The following is a 16627-nucleotide window of genomic DNA, read 5'->3' on the forward strand; positions in this document are numbered from 1 at the left end:
GGAGGTCCCCCATCTTCCATCTTCTTGCAACTGGGGGCTCCAGGCACCGAGAATCCTGCCATTCAGCAGGAACATGTCACTAGTTACACAAATGACCCCCAGCCCTTGATGGAAAAGAGTCCCCCCAACATCCTTCCTATTCCTAGACAAAAGTACCAAACAAGGTTTTCCCAAGATATCGCCTGATGTACACACAGTTAGGGACAAAATGGCCAGGAACGTGGTGACTTACAATAGGAGTCCATTTCCAAGATGGCTTCCTTGGCCTAGAAGGGAAGGAGACATACATAGTAAGCACCGGACTGTGCCTCGCATGCCCACCAGAGGATTCACACGGTGTCATGTCATATCACAGATATCTGCTGTACCAACACCTGCTGTCCACCAGAGCCAGGGAGAAAAAGCTCTAGCAGATTCTCGGGAGCTGGGTCAGGGGACTTGCTTTCCCTGAAGCCCGTCTGAGAGTAAGTACCCTAGAAGCCAACCTTTTGGGGGATGGTGGCATGGTGGTTCTCCAGAATGAGCCTCTTGATGTGGTGAGTCCAACTCCGCTTCTCCTCCACTGTCTTGGCCTGGGAGGGCCCAAGGAGAAGGAGCAGGGTTTATTCTTTTGAGTCAAAACTACCTAAGCAGAGCCAGCCTTTTCTACAGGGGGTGGGGGCGGGGCAGGGGGAGAAGAAGGGCTCTGTGAGGGCATCTCCACACCTCGGAGAGGTACCCGTGATGCTCTCACTTTACAGGTGAAGACATTAGGGCGTGGGGGCAGCCAGGGCACAGGGAGCCACACACACGTGTGCTTGGAAGTTTCGGTCCCCCAGCCCCCTGCGTCGTCCGCTCCTCACCTGGATACTGTACTGCTGCTTGCTGTGCTTATAGTGGGTAACGGTGAAGCAGAGAGAGTCTCTGGTGCTTTCGATCAGCATCAGCGAGGAGCACTGAGGGCAGGGGACAAGATAATGACGTAGGAGAGAAGGGGACCCCAACCCTTGAGACAGTCTCAGGGGATGGCCCGGGAGCCCGATGAAGCCGGAAGGAAGCCGAGGAGCTGGGGTTCGTAGGGAAAAGAGAAGGCAGCGTAGGCAAGGAGAGCTTAGTTACCGGAATGTGGCCCTTGTAGACGAAGTGGTCGCCCCGCTTCTTGGTGATGAGCAGTATCTTGTCAAAGAGGAAGAAAGTCCTCTCGTTGCGTACGCGGTGCACGCGGAAGGTGGCTTCCAGGACCAGTTCTCCATAGGTGGTCAGGTCTGGCCCCTTCCAGTTAATGAGCAGCGACTGGATCTCCTGCAGCAGAGACCCCACACACACAACACCCAGAATCAGGCCTCACTGTCCCCAGGACGGTCACAGAGACCTTACCCCAAAGGCTTCCGCAGACCACCCCTCAACTCAGCTGAGCACAGTGGTAATGTTCCTTCTCTCAAGCCCTGTCACCTCCCAGCCCCGGAGCACCTGTAGCCGAACTGCGTGCTCATGCCTCCGCTTCATGTCATTGATGTACCAGGCCACACATGTCATTGTGTCGATGGCATCCTCTACCACCTCGAAGCCATCCTCTTCTTCATCAAAATGTTTGGCAATTTCCTGGATAAGAAGACAAGCGTCTGAGCAAAACCAACACCAGGGCTCTGCCCCGCACCCCAGCACACATCCATCCTGGGGAGAAGCCCTGAGCTACCTGGAGCAGCAGGTGGTTCTTGAGGACCCCGCACCCCAGCACACATCTGTCCTGGGGAGAAGCCCTGAGCAACCTGGAGCAGCAGGTGGTACTTGAGGACCCCGCACCCCAGCACACATCCATCCTGGGGAGAAGCCCTGAGCTACCTGGAGCAGCAGGTGGTACTTGAGGATGCGCTGGACAGGTTTCAGCAGGTAGGAGCCCAGAGGCAGGGAGTGCTGGAGCAGCTCCTGCCGGTCCCGGAAGAACTTGGCCTGTTGCTTGTCCTGCATGCACTCTGTCAGGGCTGCCACTGAGCTGGGAGGGGTAGGAGTGGGAGTTACCATCTGGGGAAGGGCTGGGGAGGAGGCAGAAGCCCCATACTCATCAAATGGCCCCCTCTCCCCAAAGTTACTCACTTGGGGTAGTTGTTGCAATACTGAGTGTAGATATCAAACTCTTGGCTCTAAGAAAAAATCAGGGAGGAAAAACACAATGATTTCAGGGAGATTCTCATCTGACCAGAAAACATGGTGGGACCAAAGGACAGGTAGGTAGGTTCCTGACCCCCTGAGGACACTGTCATCCCTGAGAACCTACAGAGCCACCTTCGCATCTGTTTGTCTAGGGAGTCCCATCCACCCAACAGTCTTGGACAGGGATCCCCAGCACTCAAGTGCCATCTTACATTGGGAGTTTTTATCCTCGAAACCCAGGACAAGGAGCAAGGACCCAGTCCTTCTTACCCTTTCCACGAAGCAGCTGGCCACAGCCACAGGGTCACTATTGCAGCTGTCCAGGTCTCTGAGAAGCTGGCTGGGTGAGGGGAGAGAGGGCATTAGACCCCCACGTCTGTAGTCATCTCTGTAGCTACACACCCCCTGCCCACCTCCTCAGACACAGATCACGGCCAGTCCTGGTGTCATGCGATGAGTCGGGGTTTCCACCCCGAAAAAACCCTGCCCCAGGCGGCAACCACAGAAAGCGCCCAGCATGCCACAAAACCAGGGAGACCCACGTGCTCAGCCAGCAGCATCGGAAGAGGAGACACCGGTACCCACCTTGGGAGGGGACATAGCTCCTCTGTGGGCAGGAGTCAAACACACAAAAGCAGAGATTAAAGAAAGAGAAGGAGAAGAAGTAAAGAACGCTCCCAGACGGGAGAGTGCAGGGAGCAGAGACAGGGTGAGGCTGAGCGCTCTGATCTTGGGGGGAGGACTTGAGGACATACTGCAGCCGGCACTCCCCTGCCTCCTCCACCTGTTTCCCTCCTCTCTCCCTAGCTGCCTTCCCCACACCTTCCTTAGTCTTGTCTGCACCCTCTCTCCTCCCCACACACTGCCCAGACTCCTCCAGCTACAAGGGGACCCGAGGGAAGAGTCCTCCTGTCCCGTCAACAGCGCTCTGTTTCTCTTGACAGTACCCTGGTCTGAGTAGCTGTGGTCCCACGGCAGCAGATTCAGCCTTCACAGACTCAGCAAGCCTGTTTGGCCTGGCCTGTGGACATACTAACACAGCGGTTCTCAACCTTCCCAGTGCCTCGACCCTTTAATACAGTCCCTCATGTTGTGGGGACCCCCCCAACCATAAAATTATTTTCGTTGCTATTTCATAACTATAATTTTGCTACTGTTCTGAATCATAATATAAATATTTTTTAGAGATGGAGGTTTGCCCAAGGGGTCGTGACCCGCAGGTTGAGAACTGCTATTACAGGTCAGCCCTCCAAGGAGTCCTTACTTCCCTTGGGATCAGTGGGAAGGAAGAGAAATAAATGATAAGATGTGTGAGGTGATATAGAGAAGAGAGACCCCACAGGAAGAACACAAGTGTGCAAGGCCTAGCAGTGTGCACAAGACCCAGAAGGTGCTGGAACCAGCAAACACGTGACTTCAAATTAGAAACCCCTAGAAAGGTCAGCGGCTGCCCTCTCCAGCATAGTGCTATGATCTGCAGCCAAGCCTACATGTCACAGCCCAAGTGTCCAGACATCTAGGCTCCCAGGTGTGCCCCAGGGCAGAACAGGCCTAGCACATACCTGTTCAGTGCATAGATGCTCTCTATGTTCCCAAAGAGGGCGCTGACTTGCTCTGGTTTCAGGAGCCCGGGAGTGTCAATGATCTTCAAGAGGTAGTCCTACATGGAGACAGGTATGAGGACCCTGCACCTCTTGGCTTGATCACCTAACACCCCTCATCACACTTTAATCCATACTGCATTTTATAGCTATGACACGATTTCACAGGCAGTGTCCACCGTACTGAGCTGCAGGTATTTACCCAAAAATTCACATCCCCTTGGCAACTTGGAACATAACCTTATTTGGAAACAGGGTCTCTGTGGATGTCATTAGTTAAGCCTCTCAAGATGACATCATTTGATATTTAAGGAGGCTCTGGGTCTAACGGCGGGTGTCCTTCTAAGAGAAAAGGGCACAGGAGTAAAGCAGGTATCAGGAAGGGGTTAGGACAACGTAGCCACAGGCCAAAGGACAACAGAGAAAATTAGCTCTGGTTTTCTGCGATCCCAGTACTTGGGAGGCAGAGTCAGGAGAACTGCCTTGAGTTAAAGGCCAGCCTGGGCTACCCAGAAAAATCCTATCTCCAAAAAACCAAACCAAGAGACGGCACATCAGGTAAAGGCACTTTGCCTAGTGACCTGAGTTCAATCCCTAGAACCACGTAAAGACGGAAGGAGAGAAGTGACTCCACAAAGTTGTCTTGTGACCTCCACACGGGCACTGTGGCACAACACGTGCGCGCATACACGCGCACACACACACACACTCTTCTGTGCACACATACACACTCCCTCTGGACACTGGCCACCACGCACAGCTTTTTGAGTTATTTATTCATGTATTTTATGTATATGACTGCTCTGTCTTCATGCAGGCCAGAAGAGGACAAGAGATCCCATTACAGATGGTTGTGAGTCACCACGTGGGTGCTGGGAATTGAACTCAGGACCTCTGGAAGAGCAGCCAAGTAAGTGCTTTTAACCGTTGAGCCATCTCTCCAGCCTACACTTTTTTTTTCTTAATTTAATTTAATTTTATGTGCACTGGTGTTTTTGCCTGCCTGTGTATCTGGGTGAAGGTGTTGGAACTCCTAAAGTTGCAATTACAGACAGTTGTGAGCTGCCATGTGGGTGCTGAGAATTGAACCCGGGTCCTCTGGAAGAGCAGTCAGTGCTCTTAACCACTGAGCCATCTCTCCAGCCCACACTTTTTCCTTAATGAAAACAAACAATCTGAAAGAGAATTCATTTCTGGTGCTCTAAGCCACTAGGAGTGTGGCAACTTGCTACACAGCCCTAATGGACTCACACCCGGGCTTCCCCACCAGGCAGAGGGGTCCTCAATGGCAGGTACATTTCCCTGTGTGCCTTACAGGATAAAAGGCTGTACTTCTGCCAGCCCTGTTCATTTTGCAGGCAAAGAACCTGAGGCTCCAGACACTGTGCCCAGGCCCAAGGCTCCAGCTATGAAACAGCAGAGTGGGAACCAGACTGTACCTGCCCAGGTTTAATCCCTGCACGGTACCTAGGTCCCCCTAGTCAGGCTAAAGCCCCTCCATTTGCTATCACAATGCCCACTCCCCAAACACCTATAAGAAATTCTATTACCCTACTTGTGTGGTAAAATGTGGCTTGGTATCATAAGGAAACATGATAGGCCACAGTCCCCACCAGGCAGGTCCCCAAAGCTTCCTCATGGCCCCATGGGAGGCAGATATACAGAGATAGATGTGCCAGCGAGAGCCTTTCATCCTGGGGTGGAGCTGGGTTGTACTAAAGAGCTGGGCCACTGGAGACCAGAATCCCGGGCCTCTTGAAGAGCTGGCCAGCCCCTCCCAGCCTCAGCACTCACCTCCACAATGCTCCGCAGGTCCTGCACATACATGCGCTCTGTTTCCACAATCTCTCGTACCACCCGGCCCAGGTAGCTGAGCTTGTGATGGGCAGGACCCGTCCCTGCTCGGCCGTTGAATGGGGAGAGGGGTCCCTTCATGTTCAGCCAGCCGCTGGAGTTGTTGTTGCTGTTGGGAACATGCCGGCCCCAAGGGGAGCCTGTCCCGTTCTGGGCTGAAGCCTCTGAGCTGGCGGGCTCCTCCATGGCACTGTGGCTGTCACGAGAGGAGCCAGATGAGGAAGTGGTGGACATCAGGCTCGGTGGCCGCTCCTGGCTGCCATCTTGGTGGAGGGCAGTAGAGACGGGCATCCTGGCATCGCTGCCTGGGACTGTCACCTCGGGGAGATTCTGGAGCAAAACAGACAGATGGAAGGTCAAGCTCTGAGCACCTGCAGAATCAGAAAGAGGAAGGGAGGTAGCCGGAGACAGGGAGGGCGCAGAATGGGAAGTCACTGAGAGTGGGTGCAAAGTCCCCTCTGAGAGGATGGAAACGGCTCCAGAACGGATAGTGAGGTGGGGAGGACTGAACGTACTTTTAACGTCACCAAACTACGTTTGCAAACGCTTAAGATGGTAAATTTTCACTTTCGTACGTTTTACCACAACTTTTAAAAAATAAGGTCGGTGAGATGGCGTGGCGGGGAAAGGCACTCGCCCGCCACCAGGTCTGATAACCTGAGTTCCACGTCTGAGACCCATGTGATGAGAAAAGGGAACCAACTCCTGCAAGGTGTCCTCTGACCTCCAAATGTGTGCCATGGGCGTGTGCAACCACCACCCACATAAATAAATGTAATTTTAAAAACAAAACAGAGCCCGAGGAAGGCCACTCGCTCAGAATACGACTACTGACTGGCAAGGATGCTCATTGCTTTTCTGGATCCCCCAGCAGCTCGACCTCTGTCTTTCCCAGGGTGGAGACAGGTGGTCTACGCCAGGAGACAGTGAGTCCTCAGAAACTGGAGCCTCCAGAAGAGCAGAGGGGCCACCTAAGCCAACACGATGGTCTAGGGTACCTTCTGAAGAACTCAAAACCCAGCTCTAGGGGCTGAGAATACACAGGTCAGTTGTTAAAATGCTCACCTAGCACGCACAAGGCTATAAGTTCAATTCTTAGCATCACGTAAAACCAGGCATGGAGGCGGGGGCGGTAGCACACACCTTTAATCCCAGCACTCAGGAGGCAGAGGCAGGAGGATCTCTGTGAGTTGAGAGTCAGCCTGGTCTACAGAGAGAGAGTTCTGGGACAGCCAGAGCTACACAGAGAAACTCTGTCACGAAAAACAAACAACCCACAGGCATGGTGGTCCACACCTGTAATCCTAGCACTCGGGAAATGGAAGAAGACCAGAAGTTCAAGGTCATCCTCAGCCATACAGTGAGATCCAGGTTAGCCTAGGCTTCATGAGACCCTATCTAGAATCTATTATTTAAAAGAGAGAGAGAGAGACAGAGAGACAGAGACAGAGAGAGAGAGAGAGAGAGAGAGAGAGAGAGAGAGAGAGAGAGAGAGAGAGAGAGAGAGAGAGGAGAGAGAGAACGAACTAGACAAACCAGCACTGCCACTTGGGTAAGGTGCTTGGCCTCTCGGGGCTTTACCTATAACAGAGAGTGTACCCCGGAGCTACGTCCTCAAGGTGATACAACCTGCTGCCTGCCCTCGGAGCTCGGTGCATGGCAGAGTGAACACTCCACACACCATCACTACATGATAATAATGGTAGTGATCAAAATGCGCATCCCACGTGCCTGCCTGTCTGGGTCCATGCTGGGTCAAGCCAAGAGCTGGCTCTTTTTTTAAAATGTATTTATGTTTGTGTGTGTGTGTGTGTGTGTGTGTGTGTGTGTGTGTGTGTGTGTGTAGGTCAGAGGACAACTTGCGGAAGTTGGTTCTCTCTTTCTGCCATTAATTCCAGACACGAAATTCATGGCAGAAGGACGCTTTTTCCTTACTAAGAGGGAAGAGAAATGCCACCCACGGAACCGTTCCACCAGCCCAGGCTCTTACAGTGTTACAACCAGCATGGAATACTCGCCAGAAAACTTGGGGCACACCAGTGGCTCCCCCTGAACCTGACACTTTCTCCATACTGAGAGGGAAGAGAAAGGACGCCAGAAACCCAGCCACCTTGACCCCTTACCCCATTCCCAGGTACCTGGTGTAGGCAGGGGCCCCTGACTCAGCCACACCAGGAAATTCCCCAGGGCTGAGCAACAGCTGAGTCTCCTCTCGGCTCTGGCACAGCTGGGCAGAGCGACAGAGAAGGCAGGAAGCTACGCCCAGGTGAGGCAAACACAGCCACAGGTGGACTTTATTCCCTGAGCAGATGGTACTGCTCACAGCCCACTCCAGAGAGAGAGAGAACACCTCATGCCTACCCATGGGACCAAAGCTGCCAGAATCCTCCCTTGCTTGGGAGGGGAGGAGCAGGAAGAAGAGGAGCAGAGATCATTAGGGACTAGTTTGGTGAGGAGGAAGAGGAGGAGGAGAGACCCTAGAGACCTCTCTCACCACTACTGTCCGTGTGTTCTTGACTCTAACCTAGGACTCAGGCTACCCAGACCAGCCCTGGCCAACAGGATCTAGAAAGTGCTGCCGTCATTCCAGCCAGTTTTCTTGTGTCTGCCCTTACCTGGAAACCAGGGTCTCTGGACTCCGCCTCTTGCATTACTCCATACCTACTCCATGTCGTACTCAACCTTCCCCTCTCAGGCTAGAGGTTCTCTCTCTCTAGGAACCTCCCCATAAGCAGCAAACCTGGAGGGCTCTGCTATGCACAAGTGTGACTGTGATTAGCTTGAGACCCTCTGCCCGGGGCTAACAGTTACACAAGCAGGGATCACTAGGACCAGTTTGGTGAGTAGCAATGGCAAACAAAGTTGATGTTTTTGACAAGGTTTCTTCCTCGTTTTTGTGACGAGGTCTGTAATACCCAAGGCTGGCTTCCAACTGCCAAGGATGACCCTGAACTTCAGATCCTCCTGCCTGCACCTCCTGGCTCCTGGGATTACAGGAACAAGCCACCACACCTAATTTATGGGGTGCTGGGGCTCAACCCCAGGGCTTTGGGAAAGCTAGGCAAGTACTCTACCAACAGAGTCATAATGCCAGCCCATTGCTTTATTAAGCCAAAAGTTCAGCACATTCAGAACCCACTTATGGTCCAACACTAACCCAGCCAGGCCCTTCTCAAGGTCAGCATTTTGTCACTGGGTCTCGGCTAAGGGATTTTATACAGAGCACTCCAAGGTGCGCTCTGTCAGCCTGTCACATGACAGGTGAAGGGCCCAGGGCAGCTCTAGGATTGTCGCTGGTAATTGCCTCTGCCTACAATGCAGGGAGCTAAGTCTTAGGGGGAGCACTCAGGAGCCTGTGTGCTGCTGCGGCTGCTTGCTCCCTCCCTCACAGAACCTTCATGTTAACTAGCTGCACTCTTTTGCATGGAGACTGGGCCCAAACTCTGCTCTGCCCTTGACCTCCAGCCCATCAGTCCCAGCTGGAAAAACAACCAGGCAAGGACTTAAGGCCAGAGATCTTTCCCAGATTAGCCCTGGGGTCATGTCAGCTCCTGTGGGGAGTCGAAATGGAAAAGACCCAAGTCCCAAAAGGATTTCACAGCCAGCCAGGTCATCATAATAAGCCTTATAGCAAAAGAGTCACCACAGCCCCACCCTCTGCCCCCACACACTATCGGGGGTTAGTATCTGAAAAGTACCTTCTGAGAGCCACTCGTAAGGACCCCACTTCTCTAGCTAAATACAGCTTCCCGTTTGCAAACCCAGCTGTCCTGTTGAAAGCTTCAGGCATACCTGCCTGAAGCCCCTGGAGCTGAAACAAAACAGAGCGGCCACTTGCTCAATGGTCTAAGCGCTGTAGGGCGCTAAGTCTCACTTGTCCTTAACAACACCTTGCAGTGGGTGCTCACTGAGTGTGGAGCCACACCAGACTTGGGCACGAGGACTCCAGCCCCCATACTCTCACAGCCGCTACCTCCCTAAAGGACCTCACACCTGTCAGGGCCACAAGCGCAGCCATTAGTCACGACCTCTGGATGCTGCTGCTTTGATGTAGGATACGCTACAAGGACATAGGAAAACCAGAAAGCCTGAGGCCTGGGTGCCCATCCAAGGGACCGAGAAGACTAGTCTGGATCTGCACCATGTGGCTTGGCCTCTGGCGATTACTCTAGCATTGGAACAAGATGGGACAATACAGACTGGATCAAAGGGTCATGGGCCACAGGGAAGCAGTGAGCAGAGGATTCCCAGGGTCGGACTTTGCATTGACAAAAGAAGACCTGCAGTGACCTAGGGTCCTACCCATGATCACAAGGTCCTTTCTCCTAGGCAGGAGGCCAAGAAAGGTCCAAAGACCCTGAGTGGCGGTGGGTACAGCAGAGCAGGATTCCAGAGTGAACGGTTACGCTGACCACAGGGTACTGACAGAGAGGGCACATCCTACTCCAAGAGACCACCCCATGTCACTGCCTGTGTACAGCACAGACGAAGCCAAAGCCTACCCAAAGCTCCCCATGGAGAGCAGAGCTACCTGTCCTTCCTTCCCACCCCATGAGCAGCACCCACCACCCAAGATTCACCAAGAATTTGGTTCCTCAAACTTGTCTTTTCTGTTTGTTTTCATTTTTTAAGGCAGGGTTTCTCTGTGTAGCCCTGGATCTCACTCCGTAGACCAGGCTGGCCTCAAACTCAGTGGTCTGCCTGCCTCTGCCTCCCGTGTGTTGGGATTAAGGGCGTGCAAGTGTGCACCACCACTGCCAGGCTCAAACTTGCCTTTTAAGACAAGGTACTGAGGAAAGAGAGGAAGCAGCGGTCGAGTCAAGCCCACCTAGCCCACCACCGTCAAGTCTGCAGAGACCATGAGTCAACCTCGTCAGCTATCAATCCACAAACCAGCCTTCTAGAGAACTGAACCTCAAGTCCTACACTATGAAGTCCTCTTTGAGAAGTTCCTCAAAGAATCCAGGGACAGGAAGAGAAAAGCCTACCCATCCACCCACCATCTGTCCCTCCCTTCCTCCATCTCTCCTTCCCTCCCTCCCTTCCACTTCCTCCCTCCTTCTATATCTAAATTGAAATGTATCTACTCCCTTCCTCCACCAACACATGTGTAAAGGGTGTGCTCCACCTCCCAAGGACCTTCCCCTGAGTCTCCCCAGGCAAGGAGGCAGGCAGGCTGCAACAGGCCAGGCCGCTTGGATTCCCAGCAGGAGACTGGAGCCAAGTCCCACACCTTCCCTTCCAACTATGCCTTGGTACTGTGCCCTCAATCTGACCCAAAAGGGGGAGCCCCCTGAGTCCCCAGACATCCCCAGTATCTCTGTTGCCCTCAGGCCTCTTCTCACTGAGGCAATTAAGACCCATCTTTCCCTCCACAACAGATCCTCCCAAAGAGGAGCCTCCTGGAGCCTTCTGGAACTCTTGTCGATGGTCCTGGAGAGAGCCCTAAGAACTGGCCACACTCCCTCTAACTGTCCCTCTCTGGTGGGAGAGGTAAAGCGCATGCTTGGGACAAACCCCAAGTCTGGCAGGTGGAGAGGTTGGAGACTCCCTGAAAATATTCTGGTTCCAAAAGACTAACATCACCCTTTCACCTACCGCCCCTCACCTAAGAGCAGAAGCCCCAGGGTGGGTACCACACCTACCCAGCAGCACAGAGAAAAGGAGTTGGGGGGGAGAGCCTCCAAAGGTAACTGGTCCATGGGACCCCTTGGGGAGAGAATTCATCCAGCCCCTTCACATTCGGGTGGCAGTCCTTCCCCAGAGACAACAGTACAGCCTCCATCCACTGGCCTTCTTGGCCTCCCATCCCAAACTCTCAAGATCAGGGCAGCCAAAGGACCTTTGACCTTCCCCAGAGCCATCCCAACTCCACTTTCAGAACCTCCCTAGAGAGGATGCCAGGAGGAAGCAACAGAGAACAGCCGTAATTTTTCCACTCAAACAGGGCGAGGAGCAGTGGGAACTTCCTCAGAGATCTCAAGCGAGGTTCACAAACCACTGGGCTGTGCTCGCCCCACAGCCCGGCACACACCCCACACCATACTTACTTCCTAAGTGTTCCCAGGAGCCCTGCTTTTGCCAGTCTGTTCTTAAAGCTACACACATCCCTCCGAGGTTCTCAGGGGAGGGAGGGCTCTGAGGAGGTGTGGCTTTTTGTAACCATGCCCAGTGTGTGTGTTGCTCATGGGCCCATTCCACCCATTCCACGCCTCCTAGAGATTCCCGGGGGGCCCTAAGCCCCGAGACGCTCTCTGGGGAGTGACTGTGTTCAATGTGAGCAATGTGTTCTGGAGAGGTTGTGTGAACAGTGTGACCGGGGTTTCTGGGCCACCCAAAGGCAGCCCAGCTGGCTCAAACTCATTTTCCCTGGAGAATCTATTTTCCCACCACCCAAGAGCAGCAGCAGCCCTTGGCTGGATGGAGGGCAGCAGGACCACAGTTGCCAGGAAGAACAGGACAGTGGTCGCCATGGCAGCGGAGTACTCCCACCTGAATTCCAGAGGAAGCCTGTCTGGGCCTTCTGACTGAAGTCCAGAAAACTCAGCTTGGCCTTCGGAGGGAAGGAAAGCCCCTGGCATCTCGCTTCAGGGGGAGGAATTCTCCTACTTCCTACTGCCCCTACACACACAACCTAAGCCTGTGTTCAGAATGCTTCTTCTCAAACTGGGAGGTCCCGAGACCCTCTCCCTCAACATTAGCCCAAGCACTGCTTTCAGAATCGATCCGCTTCGACCATTTCTAATCCCCACCAGTGTACACTCTATTGTTGGCCAAAAACTGTCCCCCACCAAAGACATCTACACCCCAATCCTCGGCACCAATAGCACCTTGGACGGCAAAAGGTGCTTCACAACGTGACCAAATAAAGAATTCTGAGGAAGCAAGATGATCTTGGATTATCTCAGTGGGCCCAGCACAATTGCAAAAGGCACCCCGCAGAAGCCTGGGTCAGAAGTCTACAGGATGAGAATGGGATAGTCAGAAACCGAGATGGAGAGAGGCTATGCCGCTGTCTTTGATCACAGAGGAAGGTGCTCACAAGTCAAGGGGTACAGCAGCCCCTGGAACACAACCCCATGGGCCCAGAGTAAAATCTGACCTCCCTAACTTGAAGACTGGGGAGTCGGGGGTGGGGAGAGAGCTCAGTGATTAAGAACACTTGCTTGCCGGGCGGTGGTGGCGCACGCCTTTAATCCCAGCACTCGGGAGGCAGAGCCAGGCGGATCTCTGTGAGTTCGAGGCCAGCCTGGGCTACCAAGTGAGTCCCAGGAAAGGCGCAAAGCTACACAGAGAAACCCTGTCTCGAAAAACAAAAACAAAAACAAAACAAAGAACACTTGCTTGCACAGAGGACCCAGGTTCAGTTCCCAGCACCCGTGTGGTGACCTTAGACATACATTCACGCAAAACACTCATACACACATTTAAAAAAAAAAATGAAGTTTAATGCTTAGGGGTGTGTGTGTGTGTGTGTGTGTGTGTGTGTGTGTGTGTTACAGCAGAAGTAGGAAACTATTATGTTTCTTTCCACTCTAATGATTCCGGGTATCACTTGACCCATTGGCCCATGAAGCTGATACAAGTGTTTCTTCTGGACTGTCTGTAACGGGGCAAGACACCAGAAGGTGCTCCATAAATGCTCACCGGGAGAACTGCAAAATCATACCTACAACACCTCTCACCGCTCCCAGAGTCAGGAGAAAGCTACACAGTGGTTGAGATCAAGACCGAAGCCAGTTCCTCCCGGAAGTGTTCACATTAGTCACCGCCAGCAAGAGTCCCATGAGCCCAGACACAGCCAGCATCAGTGACTGATCACTCACCCCAGCAACCTTTCTCGTCAGCCTCGCAGAGGCTGCCCTGCCGTGCCACAGACTCAGTGATCAGTCATCAGATACTGGAGTTAAGACGAGAGCAGTCAAGTCTAGACACTGGGCGGCAATGATAAGGCCTCCCTATAAATATTCCAAAAAAAAAAGCAACCTACCAAGAAGTTTCACACACACAGAGGAGGGCTGTTACTTTTGCTCACAGCTGGGGTTAGTCAGTACAGCTTCTGGCAAACCTTGTCACCATGCAGAAAAAGATACAAAGTACCAAGAGGGGAAGCAGGTGAGGCCTTGGAAGCAGCCTTGCAAGGTCCCAGAAGGCCATGCCAGAGGCAACTGCAAACCTATCTAAAGTGCCCGGAAGCCGCCACTTCTCTCGTCTCTAGGTTTAAATGTTTTTTTTTGTATTTTGATTTTATGTGTATGTGTGTTCTGCCCACATGTATGTCTGTGTGTACCACTTGTGTAACTGGCACCCATGGAGTCCAGAAGAGGGCATCGGATCCCCTGGAACTAGAGTTACAGACGGTTGTGAACCACCATGTGGATACTAGGAACTGAACCCAAGTCAGTGCTCTAACCACTGAGCTTTCTCTCCAGCCCCTCATCTCTAGGTTTAAAGGGATCAAGGTGGGGCTGAGGATAAGTGGTAGATTGCTTGCCTAACATGTACTAGATCCTGGGTTCAATCTCCAGCACTTACGTATGTACGTACGTGTACATATACACACACACACACACACACACACACACACACACATACCACATTCATGCTCGACCACTACTACTAATTAGCAAACTTCAAGGTCAGGGCTCCAAAGTCCAGCCCCGAAAAATTACCCATGCTATCAGTCATCACGTCCCTCCCCCATCCCCCATTTGGAGAGCTGCTTGTTTTGACACCTAGAATAGGCCGATAGGGAGCTGACTGCAAAAGGAGAAAAGGAACCACACTTTCAGAGCTATCGTATTTGTTACTGGAACAGCTTCAAAGGCACAGTGGGATCTATTGGGGCCTGCAAAACGCCCTGGATTCATACCACAGGCCTGGGAACCCGGTAGAGCTGATCTGAAGTCTAGGTCCTCTACTTCCCCACAACTGTATGTGGCCTTCGGCTTCATCTGTCCACCAGCAAGAGTGGTTCCAATACTGTCAGCCTCACCGATTGTCTCCAAGACCGGAGGACAGCAACCTGTACACATCAGGATGCAGGAAGCCAACCAAGAACCCGAGAGAGAACGCTCGCTCCCAGAGCACCAGGATGAAATGTTTTTCTGACTTAGACCTTATTTTTCACCCACCCACACCTCAAATTATGACTCAGCAGGTAAAGGCTTTGCCACCAAGCCAGGTGACAGTGAGTTCGATCCCTGGAACCTACATGGTGAAAGAGAGAACCAACTTCCTCAAGTTGTCCTCTGACCTCCACATGATGTAGTGTGCATGCACACACACACACACACACACACACACACACACACACACACACGTGTGTGTGCGAGCGCATGCGCAAAATTAATAAATATAAAATAAGAATAATAGAGGTTCAAGTCAAACTCGGTGAACCAGCTTGTCCTATCCCTTCCCACTAAACCAGTGTTTATCCATCTAGGGTCCCAACACAGCTCAGACCGTGATCTCCCAACCTCACTCTTAAGAGCAGTTCGGCTGATACTCAACACCAGCAAGCATAGGTCAGGCAGAGCCCCACGGCTCTCGCTGCAGGACGCATTCCTCGGCATTCCATAGGGTGAGATGGCTGGGATGTGGGGAACCACCAGCCCAAGCGGAATGACAGTCCAAGCATTGTGGGAGCAAAAGCACAAAGAAGTGACCAACAATTCCATCCTTCACACTTGTGTTTGAAGTACAGGTCCAGATGGACTTCTGGGACGGGGGACATAAGTCACCGCAGCAAGGAAGAGAGCCAGTGTTCCTAAGACACCGGGAACAGCAAACAGAAAAAAAGCACACAAGAGTACGAAGATGGTTTGAATGAGATCGGCCCCCAGAGCCTCAGACAGTTGAATGCTTGGCTCACAGTTGGTGGAACTGTTTAGGAAGGATTAGGAGGTGTGGTCTTTGTTGGAAGAGGTGTGTCACTGGGGGTAGGCTTTGAGGTTTCGAAAACCCATGCCAGGCCCAGCCTTCCTCCCCCGCCAACCCCCTGCTTCCAACCTATAATTCAGTGCCCTGCCTGCCTGCGTACTGCCATGTTCTCTGCGATATGGTCACGGATTCACCCTCTGAAACTGTAAGCAAGCCCCCAGTTAAACGCTTTCTATCATAAGCTGCCTTGGGTACGGTCTCTTCACAGCAGTAGAACAGTAACTAAGACACCACCATTCCTCTGAAGGGACCCCATCTCTGTCCCTAACACACTGGATGTACCTCCATGCCCACTCTCACTCAGAGATAACAGTAACTGCCCCTCCTAAAGCGGTGAACTTCAGAATTCACTCTCAAGCATTTATTCAGCACCTACTTGCACAAAGACACTGACGGGGGCAGTCATCACAATGACTCACACACAGACCCAGCTCACAAGGGCTTGTTCTATTAGGAGAAACAAGCGCATCCATCATACCCACAGGGGGTAAAGGGGCAGCCGAGGCTAGGGCACAGCTCAGCGGTGGAGGGCCGGCTAGCATGCTCCAGGTCTTGGGTTCAAGGCCTCGTACCATGAAGACAAAACAAAAATCCAGCGAGTGGAGTTACGAGACGCATGTGAGCTCCAGAAGGCCTCCAGTTTAGAAATTTAACACTTCAGAGCACGATGCTAGGCCCTGGAGACACGAAATGAATGAACACACTGCCCCTGTCTTTGAGGAACCTGAACTCGAGAAGGAAAAAAAAAGGCATGTATACAATTGTTCTACATAACAATGCCTTGAGTGCTAGCCCAGAAATGAACAATGAATAATCAAAAGATGCTAACAGAAGTCCAAGTCCGCCTGGGACCTGCAAGCCTTCCAGGAGGACGTGGTGTTTTGGCTGAGTGACAGATGATGAGTAAGCCAGATGAAGAAGAGATCTAAAGGGGTCAGGAAAGTTGGACTCCAAAGGCCCTGGGATCCTGTGCATCCTGGGGGCATCTGAACTGCACTGTGGGAAAGGACAAGTAGGGCAGGTCTGGAAGATCAAATACCAGGACAGGTGGAAACAGGCTCCAGGAGATGAGGGGAGAGAATATGCAAAAAAAACAAAAC

The 16627-nt window shown here is 52.5% G+C and overlaps 1 protein-coding gene across 4 annotated transcripts in view; it reads right to left on the reverse strand.

The window, feature by feature from the left end:
- The window catches only part of Plekhg3 (pleckstrin homology and RhoGEF domain containing G3), a 43715-nt gene that overhangs the window by 12693 nt on the left and 14395 nt on the right, over positions 1–16627 (reverse strand). For 3 of the 4 annotated variants that reach the window (XM_052739543.1, XM_052739542.1, XM_052739541.1), the window contains exons 2-11: positions 5526–5915; positions 3693–3790; positions 2401–2470; positions 2074–2120; positions 1822–1972; positions 1450–1581; positions 1099–1281; positions 843–935; positions 486–572; positions 233–266 (exon numbers count right to left, since the gene is read on the reverse strand). In XM_052739543.1, coding sequence (XP_052595503.1) covers positions 233–266; positions 486–572; positions 843–935; positions 1099–1281; positions 1450–1581; positions 1822–1972; positions 2074–2120; positions 2401–2470; positions 3693–3790; positions 5526–5876 — 1246 coding nt within the window. In that variant the 5' untranslated portion in view covers positions 5877–5915. Of the gene's footprint in view, positions 1–232; positions 267–485; positions 573–842; positions 936–1098; positions 1282–1449; positions 1582–1821; positions 1973–2073; positions 2121–2400; positions 2471–3692; positions 3791–5525; positions 5916–11635; positions 11741–16627 lie in introns of those variants that run through there. The other variant, XM_052739544.1, reaches the window with a different exon arrangement.

The sequence above is a fragment of the Peromyscus californicus genome, unplaced genomic scaffold, assembly GCF_007827085.1.
Source record: "Peromyscus californicus insignis strain IS unplaced genomic scaffold, ASM782708v3 Scaffold_15__1_contigs__length_86483966, whole genome shotgun sequence".
In the NCBI taxonomy this organism is placed as follows: Eukaryota; Metazoa; Chordata; class Mammalia; order Rodentia; family Cricetidae; genus Peromyscus; species Peromyscus californicus.